Genomic DNA, 18,068 nt, shown 5'->3' with positions numbered 1-18,068 from the left:
TTTTGATTTATCATTAGATTTTAATAGTACGACTTGTTTGGGAGGACTATTAACCAGGTAATATTAGTGTAAACTGTGAAACTCCCACATCAGGGTGACTACAGCTATTGTACTACAGTATAATAAGTGGCTTTTAGGTGTTCACCTTCGCATTCATTAGCTTGAAGTGGGCTTTCTGTGTACTGTATCATCAGGGTATTATGCATTGTGTGATCCCAGCTCTGAAGTAGTTTGTCTTTGGGTGGGTTAATAGTTTGTCCATTTAGAAATATGTTCTTTTGTCCTGTTTTTGTCATTTATGGTAATTTTATATTCTTGGCAGTAGTGTTTTCACTTAAGCATTTTAGTATCTAATTTAATAATGAATAAATTATAACTTACTCAGTTGAAGATTCACATTTCTGATGGTACTTGTGTCTTGCTAGAAGTGAACACTTGAGGTTGGATTAATATGGTTGAGTGTTTTCTTTGGGTACATGTCTGAATGGGACATTGTTGGCACTTTAACTGAAACAATGAGCTGTATAACTTTCTGAAATCTTTAAGTTTGAACAATGAGCTAAACTGAACAAACCCTTCAACTAGTTAGTTAAAAGTAACGGATAACATGTTGAATTTATTCGCTAAGAGTAATTTAAAAAATGATCGAGAAGTTTAAAGTAGTGGAGGAACCATTTAGCAATGTCGAAATGGTCACAATAGCAAAAAGTAATGAAAAAAATGAAAATGTGGCCTTAGTGTCGTGATTGAACATTTAAAACATCCATTTTCTGCTACCTGGACATTGAAAGTGTAACAGTTAATTACTAAGAGAGACCACACAAGGCTTTCTATAATTAGCTGGTTACACAATTTGAACCTAACTGGTGGTGCTGATGAAGAGGCAGTTACTTGAGTTTATCTTCAAGGGGCTGCAGTGATAACGGCTGACAAAACAGGTTGATAACCACCAGTATACAGTAGATCGCGTGTGTGTGTGTGTGTGTGCGTGTCTGAACCTGCAGATTAAGCAGTGTAGCTCCAGTCCTCACAGCTTCACTGATCTCCAGGTTGTATTGTTGCCGTTGGAAACGGGGAGGGCTCTGGTTGTTTGGGGGCAAAACTTCAATATAGACTGTAGTAATGGATGACCTAAAGAGAGAGAGAGGGAAGGCAAAAGAGAACAGAATGAAGCAGCTCGGACAGACAGCGAAACAGTCGGTAACGTAGAAGCAGATAAAGCAGCAGAGGAATGTTGTGGAGGAGAAAAGGAAGAAGAGGGTAGCTAGAAGGAGGCACGTGAGGATGGAGGAGATGTGTGTCCGTGAGGGTGAATGGGCTTTTTATTTAAGCTAAAAGTGGCTGGCCGATGTTTGTTTCTTTGCACTTCATGCCATGTTTAACTAATCAATATGAGCATAAAGTCAACAACTGTCTGAGTGACAAAGACAGCAGATAGTCAGTCTGCTGCAGGGCTTTTACAGCAGTCTTTCTGCTGGGCTCAAGGTTTCCATTGTGGATTCTGACAAACTAACTGGGTTCGTTCACGTCGAGGGTGGCTGCACTTTCCTGAGAGAAACTGCTTATTTTTCACCGCATTCATTTTAATAAAAGTACGTCTGCCCAGGGTGACACTATCTTATTAGGGCAATATTAGATCATCCTTTACTGTGCCCTTTATTATGCAGTATAATGTACCTTATTATGCACTGTGGCATATCTGACCTTCAGAATCTCAAATGTTACTTAAAACTAAACCTCCTGCACTCAAACACATATAACTTTAATATACCAACAGAATTTATGTTGTTAAGGTTTTATTGTTTTGCATTTTGTGAACTGTATTCAAAAATAAATGGAACGGTGACACACATGTATAACAAGGTTAGTTAAACTAACTGTACAAACTTAATTACAATGCCTGAAGAACGAATTCCATAAATAAGGGCTGAATAGAAAATGTTATGAATAAAATATAGCAAACAGGCTGAAAAGAAAATTAAGGGAAGGAAAAAAAACAGTGAACTACTTTGAGTTTGTAATTTATAAAGCACAGAGAGTAGCGTCTGAATGTAGATTGTTTCGCTTTATAAAATTAAGTTTTAATTACATATTGTTTATGTCCTCTCTGGTAAACAGCATTTGGTGTTCAATAAGCTGCATTCACACATTTTTCAGTCACAAGACAGTACGCCACAGTAATGACCTACGATAGACAGAGATGTTTATTCACACTCCTAGAAAACAGCTTGTGTCCTTGCGTCACGTTTCACATATTACACTACTCCTATAACAGCATTGATAATTAGTGTGTAGTTTTTTCCCCTCTGCTTTCCTTTTTCTTCATTTCATGAGCGATCAGTTTGCTGTGTGTCTGTTTTTCTGGTTTAGTAGATACCTGTATGAATTATTCAACAAACAGGAACCAATTAACAAGGGAAGGTAGAGCAATTAAGAGAGGGGATGGTACACAAATTTGCTTTGGTAAAAGGAAAGAGAACTGAAATGAATTAGGATAAATAAAAATCAGCAGATATGCACTCAGACCTGTGAAAAATGTTGCACTTTTTCCATCAAAACACCAAGTCTTTATTGAATATTAATATTATTTTATCAAATTTCTTCTTAATTAGTTTTAAAATTGGAAAAATCTTATTCAGTAGTTATATAAGACTCTCACATGAGGCTTTATAGTGTTACCTTTTTTAAAGACATCAACAGCCATCAAAAATTCTGAGCATCTTATGTTTCCCAAACCTCAGTCAAATTTAGAATCTTAGAAAAATTTTCTGATTCCTAGTTTGAGATTGGACAGTTTTTAGCTGCACATCATGAGTTGGCATTGACAGGCCCAGTGTCAAACGTGGCTTACAGAAGGTTATTATTAGCTTTTCGTCAACTGGTTGGGAAAAGCTTGATTATTCCCATTTGATAGTTTTGATGAAAAAAAAAAAGTTTTATACAGCAGGGATTCCAGTGTATGAAACTGCAGGGATTTCGCTTTGTGTTCCTGCTTTGGTGAGAGTGCTGAGCTTCAGCAGGGGGAGAGCGAGAAGGGAGAGATTAACTCCACTCAAACTGGATCATCGACTGAAAAAGCCAAAGAACCTCGGGTCTAAACAATAGCCCATAAAATCTGTTTATGTGCACAACAATAAATAAATAAACAAACAGATAAAGGCTGGAAAAATGTAAGCCGCCGGAGAGAGTGAAAGCCAGTGTTCTATTAAAACAATTCAGATGGCATTATTGATGAAAACCGATTGACTGGAGATTATTCAGTCGTGGTTTTTACTGCAGCTGGAGCCTATTTCTCCTTCTGTTTCTCTAAAAACACTCTCATGTGTTTCTTATTTAATATTTATTATCAGTCTCACAGACATGGTTGTGTGCAGCTGTTCCTCCTTGTACAGTACATGCATGCAAACAGAAACTCACAAAAGCTGTACATACAATCATGTATCTGTATGTCAAATTCTTGTAGAGACAAACTTAGAAAGAATGAAGCTGTCTAGTCAAAAGTCCAACAGACTTGCATTTGTGAGCATCTGCTGTTCACTTCAACCCTGAGCCACCACTCACATGCATAAATAACCGGCTTCTCCTCAGTCTTTTAAAGTTATTTGGTGGTCAAGAAAATTTATCATTGGGTTAGGTGAGTGGTAGGTGAAAAGGCTTTGATGCTGAGTGCACTTTACTGTGATATTTAGGTTTTTTCTGAACTCTCTGCATTAAAGTGCTGCTCTTCACATTGTCAAAGATTCCTGATTTCCCCTAGATGCTTTCAAGCTGTGTTTATCAGACATTTTTCTAATGACTGCCTGACAAACATACATATAAATTTCAATCAAAAAATTCATCTACATCTGCCTAAAGCTACTTTTCAAGTATTTTTCCTTTCAATCTATGCACAAAAATGCAGTGAAGATTACTGGGCTGTTAATATGCAGCCATGTAGAATTAAAACATATGGTTTTTAACTTCAACTCAAATTAGATCAAATTCTAAGATAAACTAAGAGTTAAAGTCAACACTGATCCATACTGTGTCTGCCCAGCTTAGGAAAATACAGTTTGAAATTCAGTAGTGATATTACAGTTACTGATCCCAGTAATCCTTCATTACTACATTAAGTGAACACATTATTCATGGATGTGCTGGCTTGTAGGTGCAGAAGCCTCTATAGCAAAAGGAAAAAAATATTGTCCTCTGCCTGGCCAAGTAACGAAAGTAAAGTAACATAAAGCAATTCATTATATTTTTCTCAAACCGCGACTTTGAAACACCTCCGTTCACTACAAGCCTTGTATGGTGGCGTGAAAATGATTTACTTTCTTTCCGCCATCTGGCTACTTATCTAACATCTTATCTCTCCTCTCTGGTGGCGCCCTCTTTTCTCTCTTACCCTCCACTTTGATGAAAGTATAAATGAGACCCCTGAGCATAAGCTGTTGTCAGTATTAGGGGGTGCATCTATCTTGGCCATGCAGAAGCGCTTGGAAGCTGAACGATACATGTATATCAAGGGTTCATGGAAAGTCCCAGACCCCCCGAACATATAGATGTAATAGTCAAAAGTGCAAATTCAAGTTCATTAAAAAAATATGCTGTCTGTTATGCTTTGTTGGTGCCCTCCAGAAGAGGGACACAGCTCATTTGTGGTACTGACCCATGGTTTTAATAAATCAGGTAGCAAAGATGGATATCGATTTGTTATCCAGGTTATGTTTTCAGCTGAGATAAACAGAGGGTCTGGGGAAATTTGGGGACAATCTGTGAGCCAATCACTGGAACCACCTCAATCTGTAGTGGTTCACATTCTGTATTGATTTGGCAGCTACATTGCTGGAACCAAGCGCAGGTGGAGAGAGGATTCTAGTTTTTGTGATGACGGACACATACTGTTGGAAAAAGCAATCTAGTGCAATAATGATCACTATAAATATATATTTTACAATTTGAAGAGTTGAATGTAAGCAATGAACATTTGCTCCACAGATAAGATGCTATCTGTGTTGTTAAATTAAATAGATTAATTTATTAGACAGTGAATGTTGATTTAATTTGGGTACATTTGAGGACAGTACGTGCATCAACTATTACAGAAAAATTTATTTGTGTTGCTTCATAAAGTTTGGACATTTGATTGCCTGAGACGCTGGAGAGTTTCAGAACGTTTAATGATTAGATTTCATAACTACTGATAAAATACCTTTAAACACGAAGCAAAATGTACCCAATTAAAAATCAGTTTAAATTTGACATTTAAGCACTAAAGACATACTGAGTTGACCACTGACCAGTGCTGCCAGTTTCCATGTCTGAAAATCCACGCTAGCTTTTGAGACCAGCCCTGTGGGCATTTACTGCTGGCTATTTGTTAAATTAAAATGCTGAATTAGGGTAAAAGCAGTCAGCTTTTAAACTGTTTGTTTGGCAACAAATTTAGTCACCCAATTAGTGCAGCCTCCCTTTACTTTTTCACTTCCACCTTTGCATAGTGCAAATGAGCAGGGACTGATGACACCAGCGAACGGAACTCATGAAAGCGCCAGCTGCAACTTTGAGAAACGCATCTTAAATCATATCCCTTGCCTACATTCAGAGTAATTGAGCAGATTTCCAGGCATTAAATTATTTTTCAGCCCCATAGCTCAAATCTATACGTCTGGTAAAATGTATTTGTGCAGAACATAAATCCCTCTCTGTGTTGCTGCTCCTCCACCACAAGTCATTGTGGAAACACCGAAAAAACTATTGCTTTGGAAGTTACCCATTTGAACTATCTAACTCTGACTGCCGCAGCTTTGTATTAACTTCAGATAAACTTTAAAATGCACTGTTTATTTGCACAGAATGAGAACTGCGGGTCTCTCAACAATTTCGTTGAAACGGCATGAAGCTGGCATTTCTTAATGTCCAGCATGAATGAGTAAAGCCTGCTGTAAGAGTTTCGTATTTACATCTCGAAACTTATCCAGAGAGTCCGACGTTTCTCTGCCACATGCAAAATGTTCATGCTTTTTTAAAATATATATATTCCAACATTTAATCAGGTGTCAAGGGAGTATATTAAATCTGATTACATTTTTGTCAGTACACTGAACAGAAGAGAAACCTTCAACACTGGCCACTGACAGCTCAAATTAACTGCTCAGTGACATCCTCGAGTATATTATATAGTGTATTTCAATATAATGACAGGGTGATGAAGAAATACTCCCCACTGACCCGCTCGGTCTATATCAACTTATAAAATTGGCTTCCTTTCACACAGACCTACCTAGCAAGCGGCCATCACCTCAGTACTATGCTGTGTCTTTTTCTCAGACTCTTTTAAATAAAAAAAAAAAAAAAGCTTGATTAAATGTGCTTGTGTGTCTGTAACCGAACGCCGCTTTTGTTCTGTGCGTCTTGTTTGTGAAGCAAGGACTTGTTTAGCTTGTTTGTCCTTTCTGCAAGGACGTTGCAGTGTTAATTTATCCTTTTTGTTGAGCTGTTCCCGAGTGCAAAACACAAAGACGCAACACCCCAAGTGTGCTTCGAGTATCGGAAAACAACAGGCTGCTGCTCAGGCTGGTTTTCCCACCGATGCCGGTTTCTCACATGTTTTCTTCATGGTGCTTCAGTGTTTGATGATATACAACAAGACAAGACAACAGAAAGCAGAGAATGGAACAACATGCATCAAAAGCTGTCAGCTGGACTGCAACCTGCAGAAGCTCACGGTTTGTCCCCAGTGAGTCCCTTTTCTATGATGTCTTTCGAGTCAACTTGAGGCCTGGTGCTGTGGAAAAAAACACCCAAGGAATCAGTCTTCACTAGTGCAGCTGCTACATCAATCTGTGACACAATGTAGGCTGACCGTGTTTCTGTGGGTTCGATTGCTGGATACGCTTCTGTTCTCAAATATCGCATGGCTACTCCTAAAAACTGAAATGTGCTCTGTGCCCAGACTTTTGCAACCAAATCAATACACAGAGAGTTTACAAAAATAGTCGGGGCAGTTGCTTTTTGCATGAAATAACACGAGTTGGGGGAGCAGGGGGAAATTGCGAGACGCTCAAAGTTACGGCTCCTTATTGATTTAATTCATGAAGTCGAGATAGAGGGGCAGACAGCAGTAGACAGGAGGCAGGGGAAAACAAAAAATAAATGAAATGTCACCTTGTCAAATCAGTCCTTTTTATTCTTGACAATACAACAGGCCACAGTGCATTGTGTTGCTTTTACTCTCTATGGTGTTTTATTTTGATACTACATGTGTCTGCATTTGTCCCTTTTCTGAAATACAGATGTATACTTTTCTTTCTGCTCTCAAGAGGAGGGTATCTGATTCAAGGCAAACTTTTATGTCACTCTGTCTGACTTCTTCCGTTACAGTCACACCTCTATCCATTTTCCTCTAAGACTCCTGTACAGCCACTTTCCATTTTTTTAAGCCAGAATTCATATTTTCCAAAAAGAAAAAAAAAAAAAAAGAAAACGACTCACCTGAAAATGGCAAACAGATGGAGAGAGTAGCAAGGAAGGAGTAACGAAGAGGGGGTGATAGACAGTGCTGTGGTGTGTCTGACAGAGTGTGAGAGCTGTAAAGATGATGACCTTTCAAGCCTCAGCTCCAGACAGACGAGAGCAAAAAGACAGACGAAGCAGACGGAGTGAAAAGCTTCCTACCTTCTGTGAAGTACAGGCCCATTGTCCATGGCTTCTATAGTCAAAGCATAGCTGCGTCCAACCGTGAGCTCAACACCCGGCGCCACAGTAATAACCCCGGTGCTGTGAAAACAGGTAATTTTACATGATTATGAACACTCACCATACTTTCACACTACAACTTGTTTGTTTTCTCATCACCTTGGCTTCTTCACAAAAACCTGCCACTATATAGACCAACAACTATCTCATGAATGCCCTTTTCAAATATGGCAATTAATTAACATGATAGTCTGAACAAAATAACAAACCTATATGGGTGTTTCTACAATAACATGCCCAAACACACCCATACACACACACCCACATGCCCACACAATCATTGTATCCATTTACCTGAGGCACTTTGTGTAGTTTTGCAAGTGGATTTGTAAAATTAGTTTAGGAAATAGTCTGACATTTTAACAAATATGCTTATGCACTTTCTTGCCGGGAGTCGGTCTCCGCCGGTTGCCTGGCAACCTTAAGGTCAAGACAAGACTCCAGGAGGTGACAGAGAAATAGTCTTTTACATAACTCCCCTGTAAAACCACAAATTGCCACTTTTACACTTTGACACCCCCCTTTTTTTTAACCATTAAATGAAGGCAGTCAAGCTGTTCCCTGTTTACAGTCTTCATGCTGAGCTAACTGGCTACTGACTGTAGTATGTGTTTTTCTGTAACTCAAGTGTAATTCCCAAATGTCAAATTATTCTTTAAACATTGCAATAAAAAAATCCAAACAATGCCAAATGTCAGTGATCCATTTACCTGTTGTTTATAAGAAATTGTGCCTGGTCACCAGCTAAGATCCGATAGGAGACCTGACCATTTGGACCGGCATCAGAATCAACTGCTGACAGCTAGGGAGTAAAAAAAAAAAAAAAAAAAAAAACACGCAGACAAAAGCTCCATGAGTCCAAATATTTGCACAAATATGCCTATACATGCTTTAGTCAAGTAAGTTGCTGCTACTACCTGAATTGTGTTAGTAACCTGTGTGTTTGACAGTGTTTACCTGTAACACAGTTTCTCCAGGCATCATATCAGTGAACAGGTTGACATTATAAGAGACATTGGGAAAAGTTGGAGTGTTGTCATTAGCATCCAACACTGTTATCGTCACGGTGACGGGGAGGCTCTGCTGGACGCCGTCTGATGCTAAAAGCTGAAGAGACACACACAGAAAGGAAAAAAGAACAATGTAAACAAAGCAAAGACATAAAATGTTCTATCTTGTACAATGATTTAGAGCATCCTGGTGGGGTTGTGGGGGAAAGGTGGGCGGACTGTGTACTGAATACGTTCTTGACATCTTGATATTGTCTGTTTCCTTGTTTCTTTTGAGATACAACAGCTTTGTGCTTTTTCACCCAAAATCCGAGTTCTGGGGTTTACTTATGTGTTTTTGTGGGAGCAACTGAAAGCTCTTTAGTTAACATTAACATTTGGAAATATGCCTATTTGCTTTCTCACAAAGAACACTGATATCACTCCATACACTAAATATTGTAGCGTACTAAGGAGCAGAACATTCCAGAGCAACACACAAAGATCCAAAGACCCTCTCCCAAAGCTGTAAATTAGGTAAGACACCACTTCAGGAGACAGCTAACCCAAAATTTACCTCCAAATGGAACATCTGCTGATCGGATGTTTACTACTAAAGGACCACTCATGGTTCAGGATTCCTCCTGCTTCCACTAGAATCTGATAGGGGTCATAAAGTGTCAACTGTGAGGAAAACCACACCTCTGCAGAAGAGGATTGGCATTCTGACCTTCTAATCTCTCAATACCTAACACACAGAACTTGGTATGCAGGAATTAATTAGAACATTAAAGAAATACAGCATCACCGGAGTGACAATCTTTCTGATACCAGGTTGATCAGGACCAGCATGGAAGAAGAACACATCAAATCTGAGGTGTTTGTGCAAGATGCACACATATGATACACAAACACCCCCTCCTCTCTCTGTCTGTCACACACCACAGCCATAAAAGACACAGAGAGACTTGGCACTCTAAGCATATATTCTCCCTATGTCTTCTTTTTCTTATTATTAGTGAATGTATATGCTTTTATGTTTAACCATGTTATAAATTTACCTTCATGTAACCTAAAGACTACAATTTGTAAGTTTATTCTTATGTTTACACATTTTATTCTAATCTCAGGAACCACATGAGATAAACATGTTGTGTTTGGTGTCATTTTAATCATTTATTAGTGTTATTAGTGTTATTTCAGATCTGTGATCATCATAAATATTGAACAATTGGATTTGTACATTTAAGAAATGAACTAAGAGTAAGTTTTAAAGGTATTTGGCCTCTGATCTCTCCTGGACAGTGAAGCTTAACACCACAACTTGAAAAGAACACATCCATGATTGGTTAGATGCTGATTTGCATTTGGCTCCAAAGCTTTCTATATAGAGGAAAGTCACTGGAATGCAACCTAATTTTTTGGTTTAGTTTGAGTTTTGTTTTTGGGCTTTTTGAGGGCTTTTGAAAACTTGGCTTTATGAAGAATGCAATTTGGGCTTTTAGAAAAATTCCACTTAGGTTTGTAACTCGGCTTGCTCTGACCACATTTTGTAAAAAGCTAGAATTATAAAGTCCTCGGCGTGACTGTGAAGCTATTAGTAACTCTTCTGGGACCAACAGTCGTGACAAAAATTCACAAACTTTTCAGCTAAACTGCTGGCCACCTTTGCATAGAGCGGATAGGAAACTATTACAGAATAAAATGTAAAATGTTAATAATTAAGCATCTATACTATGTAAACAATATTTTGGTCACACAGAAGTCATTTGAGTTTGTGAACTTCTAGCTATAGTTGTGATGTTCCAGTTGAGGTGCAGGAGTTTGTATTGCATTGGAAAAACAAGCCCACAGTGAGCAAAAAATGTTACTGAAACAAAAGTTGTCCTTCAGAGGTTTAATATGTTAGTAGAGCAGGCTATTGTGCTTATCATATTTTGCTTTGTGACTTCTGTGCCTGCATTCTTTTCCATCTCTTCCAACAGCTGCTTCCAGTCTCCCACGAATGACTTTATACTGCCAAAATTAACAAAAGCATGTATTGTTCCTTGCTTCGGATTTCAAACACAGTGACTCAAGAATCAAGAGAAAAGAAGCTTCTTCACTGATACCAATCCTCTCCACAAAACCATCTGCCATGGCGCTGACTGACTCCACCAAATGAAAATCCCTCTCCATTTCTCATCGCTCCCTCTCACTTTTATCATCGAGTTTAATTTCACCTTCAAGGCTTTCATGATGATTACTGTACACCTCTGCTTTCAATCAATACAGCAGACCTTCTACTTTTATTTATCTTTAACTTCCAAATTGCCGAACGCATACTCAAGGACACACCAAACCACATTATGTTGCACAAACACACACAGGGCCAGTGTTGCCAGGTTGAACATGTCAGATAACAGAATGCTGTATGGAGCAAACATTGCTGTACATCATGTGGTGAAGCGGCGCACCAATTGAGATAATGTGCTTGGCAATGGGCAGCCTCACTGTGCCCAACCAATAAAGAAGCTAAGATAGAGAATCAAAGAGGGACAAAGGCAGAGAGAACAACTAGAAAAGAATAGAAAGAGAGAAAGTGTACAATGAGAGTGAAGAAATGAGTCAGACAGAAGCAGAATAACTGATGGAGGTACAGCAGGACACTGTAATAAGTCTTGTTTTCAGTGTCTATTTCTGCAGTGAGCAATGGCTTGAATGCTGAGAACAATCCAATCATTAATGAAGGCGCTGCTTGTCATGCCAAACTAATTTACTGTGATGGCATAAAATTCAATCCAATATTGAAAAGCAGAGGAGGTAAGTGAAATCTTGGACTCTACGTGTTTATAAAAAGTACACAAATACAATGCACAGGTCATCCAATCTTTGTTCTTTCTTCTTTTCTCCTTGTTTGTCTCCCTTTTCTTCCTCAATCTTCAGTCTATCTATTGTATGTGCTCTCTGTAACTTCCTGTGCTGTTATTTCTGAATCTGTTTTCCCTGCTTCCCCTTTACTCACATCCACACTTCACTTTAGTCTCACTTCTCCTTCCTTCTTACTGGTAAAAGGTAGAATAAAGTCAACCTTGGGTATAAGGTTATAATGCTCACAATTCTCTCTTTTATATCTCTCTCTTGCCTTGCCTTTTTAATTTTCTGCTCCCCTTTTGCTTCTAGTATTCATCTCTTCTTTAGATAAAAGTCATTTTTCAATACTACTGGTTTTATCAGTGGTCTAGAGAGGCGTTATTCAAATGCATTCACATCTATCACCATCCGCCTCTTGTGCAAACATTTTGTATATAATATGCACAAAATATCAAGGCTCTGGAGTACCGTGAATGTGTAGGAGTCTTGCATCTCTCTGTCCAGTGGCTGCACCAGGGTGAGATATCTTCTGATTCCGGTGGCAGATACAGAGAAAACATGAGAGTAACTGTCCAGTGAGAAGAGGAGCTGAGGATCCCGGGTCTGATGAAGAGATAGAAACATCGAGAGGTTAAGAAGAAGGCGCTACAACAGTCACAATTTCTTTTTTTTTTTTTATTAAATTACTCACTGGAGGAATAATTTTACTCAGCTACCAGTGACATGCGCATTAATTTAGCTGCAACGGATTTAAATCTGTAAAAATGCATCTGTTAAATGAATACACAGTGTTTGGAGTCCTTGATGAATGAATGAAAGTAGGGAAGAATCAGGTGTTTAACTTCTTCTCCCGTGTCAATATTTCATCATTTTCAAAGTATTATATATTACAAATTTATATACAAATTTCGGGGGTGGGGGGGTGGGGGGTGTGTGTGTGTGTAATAAATCAGTGGTGAAACATTGCAAAGCCTTCATAAGCAGAACAGCTGAGATCAGAGAACTGCTTGGACAAGAGAACATGAATGAAAAACATCTCATGTTTTCTGGACATAAAAATTCTTCAAACAGGGCACCGTATTTGTATGTTAGTGTGTGTCCATGTATGTGTGTAGTGATGGAGAGGCAATCCTCATCCAAGTCCTCCTCTTACATTACCTACACAGTCATCTCTTCTGTGAGTGTGCGTGCGTTGTGTACATCTGTGTGTATGTGTGTGTGCGCGCTTGTGTGTGTGTGGTGTGTGAGGGAGCTCTCATTCCAGATAAGGCTGGCTCAGCAGGGTAGGAGGGCTGATAATATTGTCGAAGTAGCCGGTGTGGATATTGAGTCATAAATAAGCATGTACATACACACACACACACACACACACACACACACACACACACCAGAGGCAGAGACACAATCAGATGCACACACATAAATAAAAGTGATGGACGGCACATAAAAGCAATTAGGACTAATCATAATTGTCACTGCTTAATGCTGGAGGAAAGACCAGGGTTGGCAATATTAAAAATAGCTCAATGTATATCAACCGCCACAAATGCAAAGACTTAGAACCATACACAGAACACACACACATTATCCACCCTAAACCCATTCCCCGCTGTTGGCGTCTTTTAGAAAGCAATGAACCAAAGCTTGTTTTTGTCAAAATGCCTAAGCTACATCTTAAACAAACTAAGCTCTCAGGAATGCATCGGCGATAACAATGTTGCAGCGCTGTAAATTCTTACATTATTACTGAGAGGCAATTTAAGAGGGAAATGGTTTTACTATACAGATTCCCAGGGAAATTAGATAGGGCACTTCACACACTGCAAGCAAGGCACAAAGAAGAGATTCAGCAGAGCGAAAAGGAGGATGGAAATGGACACTTGGATTGACCGATCCCTCATTTCTGTATGGTATGTTTAAATACTGTCACCATGCTGCTAGCTTTGTTGATGTGATGGTTTAATTTTGTTTTGAAGCGAGAGCTGGGCCATTTACACAACTGAGACCTGGATTTTATATTGCTAAAGTAAAGCAGGGAGCAAAACTGTTTCTTCCTATTAAGCCAGAAAATATGGATGTACCAGCACAGTGTGTCGGGAGCTTAAAGCCTCCTCTAACCACCGATTGTCCAGTCAGCTTTGGAACTCTAAGATAGGTCTGTCAAGCAGTACAGGACAGTACAGGACAGCCACAGAACTTAAAGGATCATGTTTTTAAACACTCTGAACCCTAAAGTCCATTGGCAGGTTTGAAACACGTTGTCTTGGCAAAAAAGCACCAAATTTACACTGTCCTTTAGCGGCATAACAGCTGGATTTTGAGCTTTCCAACAGTCCTGAAACTACTCCCGTGTTAGTTCGGTCTGAACACTTAACCAAATGTAAGCTGAAAATCATGATATTTCATCACACTTTATGCACTTCACTCAACATGTCTCAGTTAAAAATCCCTTTACTTTAGCCAGATTTTGTGCTCTTTGGTATAACCAAGAATCTATGAGCGAGTAATCGACAGTCATGTGGCAATAATTAAGGGACTTGAAATGCAACAGGAGCAAAGAAACAGTCAAAAGCTGCCAGCTACAGTTGCAATGTTCTAGATGAAAGAACCCTAGTTTTCTTGACTACTTTCTAAAATCAATCCCAGACCAATCTAACAGCTGATATTATTTCTGAGCATCAAATATTGCAAACTGCATACGTGACATGTGAGAACGCAAAGCTTCACAGGCCTATCAACAGTCAAGTCAATTAGAGTCAATTTACAATTCTTACAGTAGATTGTTGCACGGCCATCAAACACTAACCGGTGAGTATTAATATCTGTACTAAATTGATTTGTGTGTTTCTTGTCAGCAGCACAGACCTTGTTAATATCAAGCAGCTCAAGATTTAGAGAATTCAAGAAATAGAGGTAAAGACGGAAGGAATGAAGTCAGCTGATACCTACAGGTGTATCACCAGATGTCAGCTATAATGGAGGTAGATGCAAAAAAATTCAAATACTGTGAGTAACAAAGCCATAAACTATGGTAAATAATACTGTAAAAATGTTGCAAAAGGCAACTTCTGCGATGTTAATCTGGTTTTTGCGGCAGCTTGATTTGCCAGTAACATGAGCATTCAGCAGCTCATACCCTGTTATTGTGAATCCTACCTCTGTATGCATTTATTCTCACCTCCTCCACATCGTTATCCAGAGCTACGATGGCCAGTGGTGCAGACAGGCTAGTGCTGGTCGCTATGGTGGTTCCGACTGGTGAGGCCTCACTGATGTAGCCATGGTAACTGGTCTCCAGGAAGTAGGGTGCCTGGTTGTTTTCATCCAGAACTTCGATTTGGAGGTCGGCAAAAGTCGGCAGGGGGTGGCCGTTGTCCTGTTCTGCCTAATGGGGGGAGAAAATATTTGTTAATTTTAGCTGGGGACCTTTTGTAGTTTACCAGCCACAGATCTTGTTGCTAAGGTGGTATTTCTTTACAATGCTTCACAAAAAAAATACACTGAGATGGAGCAGATGCTGACAGTATGCATACGTGCCAGTTAGACATCTTGGGCATAATAAAACAAATATGTGTTGGGAAAATAAAATCAATCATAAGCTTAGGTTATCATATGTTTATATCTCAATCATCTGTTAATCTTCTGTTTATGATCAGTTGCTTATACATTGAGCCAAAAATAGAGATCATAGGTCTTCTCAAGTTTCACAACTGTGCAAATTCTAATTTCAGCCCTGTTTATTCAGGCTATATGTGTTGAGATCCTGGTAGACTGATCAGCGTCATACGCCATTAACAGTTTCTATTTGCAGTGTAGCCACTGATGTATGTAGTGTTCAGGAATAGAGCGCATGCAGGATTCTACAGAATGTTACACAGCAAATATCTGGCCACTTCTAACAGCAGCACTATGTTGAAGTCTGGGAGAATCTCTGTCAACAGACCCAGATTGAACCAGCCTTTATTTTGAGGATCATCACAGGTGACGAGACTTGATCTATGGCTCCAACCCAGAGACCCATCAACAGGCAGGCAAAAGACCCTGCAGACTCCACGACTGAATAATGGAGTACACCAAGAACATGCTTGTTGTTTTCTTCGACATTCACAGAGTTGTGCACCATGAATTCATCTGCCTGGCTGTGACTGGCTGAGTTCTACTGCAATGTCTTGAGGGGTCTGAAGGAGAACATTTGGTGCAAACAGCCTGAACTGTGGTGTGATGGCAGTTGGGTGCTCCATCATGACAATGCTCATGGGAGATTGAAAACATTTTTTTTTTTTTTGCATGCACCAACACTATTGCCGCTCCCTGAGCCACATTACTTGCCGAATGTGGCTCACTGCGACTGCCGTTTAGACACAGTGGAGAAGATCCATTGCGCGTCACAGATGTTGCTTAACACACTTACAAAGAGGGACTTCCAGGGAGATTTTCAAGCGTGGCAGAAGTGCTGGGAGTGGGCAGATGCTGCACAGAGTAACAACTTTGAAATTTAAATCAGGTACAGTTTTGTCTCTCAACTTTTTGATCGCATCTCATACAGACACTTATTATTTCATATTTTGACGTTGAAAACTTAAAAACATGAAATTCTGGAGTGACATCTTCCCACGATGTCCAGGTAGATTTACGGACATTTATTTGTAATGGACAGCTGAAATAATGGTATCTGTGAGTCACACAGAATGAAGTCATTAAACGTTTCATGTCCATGGGCCCAGATTTGACTGAGTTTTCACTTTGAAAAGGAGAATGATTTTTGACTGAAATACATCACGCAGTATTTTTGCGTCATGTCTCTCCCTCTAAGCCTCGGGGAGGCTTTTGGCTTTCTCTTTCAGCTTTGTTCTGAGGAATGTCCGTGCCTATTACAAACACAGTGAATATTTTATTTCCCAACCTCCCTGTGTGTAATCTGAAAAACGTGACAACACACACACACAAAAAAATACACCCCTAACTCACTGGTGTTAGCAGCTTTTCCAGATCTATACACATTTCACCCAGACAGTGCCCTCTAGTGGCTGTAATAATCACAATGGGAAGTAGAGAAGCAGATGATTTGACGTGCACATCAATAGACACTTTTTTAGGTGCACCTGTAAAATTGAATGTGGTCCAATACAACAGCTCTGCCATGAATTCTGTCTGTATCGTGTATGTTAATGGAGTGGGGAAAAAAAAATGCACAGCAATCCAGTTCGCCACCACCATCTACTATGAGCTAAATAAACAAAAAGCAGAGTTAACCCCTTTAGGATGATGTCAGCAAACTTAAAGGTGTAGAAGCTTTGAACAGTCATGATTAAAGGCTGAGCTGTTGCCTTGCATTGCATTAGATTTCATAGGTGGACCTAACAAAGTGGCCAGTGAGTGCAGGTATAAGGCCACAAAATCGCATAGGTTGGGGTGGATGGATGGATCAGTACAACACTCGACGTTAACAAATAGAGCAAGAAACATCCTACAGAGGAGAAATTCCATTTTCATTTTCAGTAGAGCGGAACCTAATGTAGGTTTGGTGGTGTAATTCCATTAACTGGCCTAACTGAGACAAAAACACCTAACGCATGGGGTAGTTCTAATGCTTCACAATTAGTGCCTTTTAATATGTTCAGGGCAGGCTACTTGTAATTGACGAATACCAGGTAGCAACAAATAAATAAGCTAAAGAGGAACACTCAGTCTTCATTTACGCTTACAGATTTGTTTTACAGCTTCATGGATGTCTGAGGGTTAAAGACTGCTGTTTTTTCTTTTTTGTTTTTTAAGAGTGGCGCAGTGGTGTGACAGGTTGCTTCTGTGTTTCTACGAGAAACATTCTTGGAAGAAAATCGCGTTAAAACTGTCGTGTTTGCAGCTGCAGTGTTTCTCACCTTGATAACCAGATCAAATCTACGGTAGAGTTCTCTGTCGATGGGCTTTAGTAGCAGGAGCTCCGCTGTGGTTCTGTTCAAGCTGAAATATTCTGCATAGGAGTCTGGTTTGCCTGAGAGAGAACGCAGGCAACAAATAGTAAGAACAAAGCAAAAACAAAACACTTACGAAAAACTAAACCAGCTTGCGTGTGAGAGACAGAGGTGGAAACATCGGTAACTGGTTTTAGAATCAATATATGTTTGTTTGGTGTACGTCATGGGAGAAAGAAAAAAACGGAAGTGAGGAGGGGAAAAGGTATGGCTAATGCTCCCAGATTTCTCACCACAGCTTTTGACAAACAGTGACGCACACACATACGTACCACACATGCATGTATATATGATACTGTGACATGCTGCATTGTTCAGAGGGGAAATCAAGTTCTGGTGAGAGAAGCAGCAGCACAGACACATGTGCACAATCACATGTCTCAAGTGTGCATTTTTGTGTATGTGTGCAACATTCCTATAGCTTGTATTGATTTGTCGGCTCCTACTGAGGATTGGTGTGGTTACCGATGTTTGTTCACATTCTTCCACGAACTGGTGGCTGAAACTTTAGGCCTTT

General features: G+C 39.6%; 1 protein-coding gene across 5 annotated transcripts in view; it reads right to left on the bottom strand.

The window, feature by feature from the left end:
- Positions 1-18,068, bottom strand: part of pcdh15b (protocadherin-related 15b) — a 221,237-nt gene that overhangs the window by 104,928 nt on the left and 98,241 nt on the right. For all 5 annotated transcript variants that reach the window (XM_055004449.1, XM_055004448.1, XM_055004450.1 and 2 more), the window contains 7 exons: positions 17,459-17,571; positions 14,758-14,964; positions 12,048-12,182; positions 8,695-8,844; positions 8,448-8,539; positions 7,657-7,758; positions 999-1,131 (listed from right to left, as the gene is read on the bottom strand). In XM_055004449.1, the coding sequence (XP_054860424.1) occupies positions 999-1,131; positions 7,657-7,758; positions 8,448-8,539; positions 8,695-8,844; positions 12,048-12,182; positions 14,758-14,964; positions 17,459-17,571 (932 nt within the window). The remainder of the gene's footprint in view (positions 1-998; positions 1,132-7,656; positions 7,759-8,447; positions 8,540-8,694; positions 8,845-12,047; positions 12,183-14,757; positions 14,965-17,458; positions 17,572-18,068) is intronic.

The sequence above is a fragment of the Amphiprion ocellaris genome, chromosome 18 (assembly GCF_022539595.1).
Source record: "Amphiprion ocellaris isolate individual 3 ecotype Okinawa chromosome 18, ASM2253959v1, whole genome shotgun sequence".
In the NCBI taxonomy this organism is placed as follows: Eukaryota; Metazoa; Chordata; class Actinopteri; family Pomacentridae; genus Amphiprion; species Amphiprion ocellaris.
This window is presented reverse-complemented; position numbering and strand designations above follow the sequence as displayed.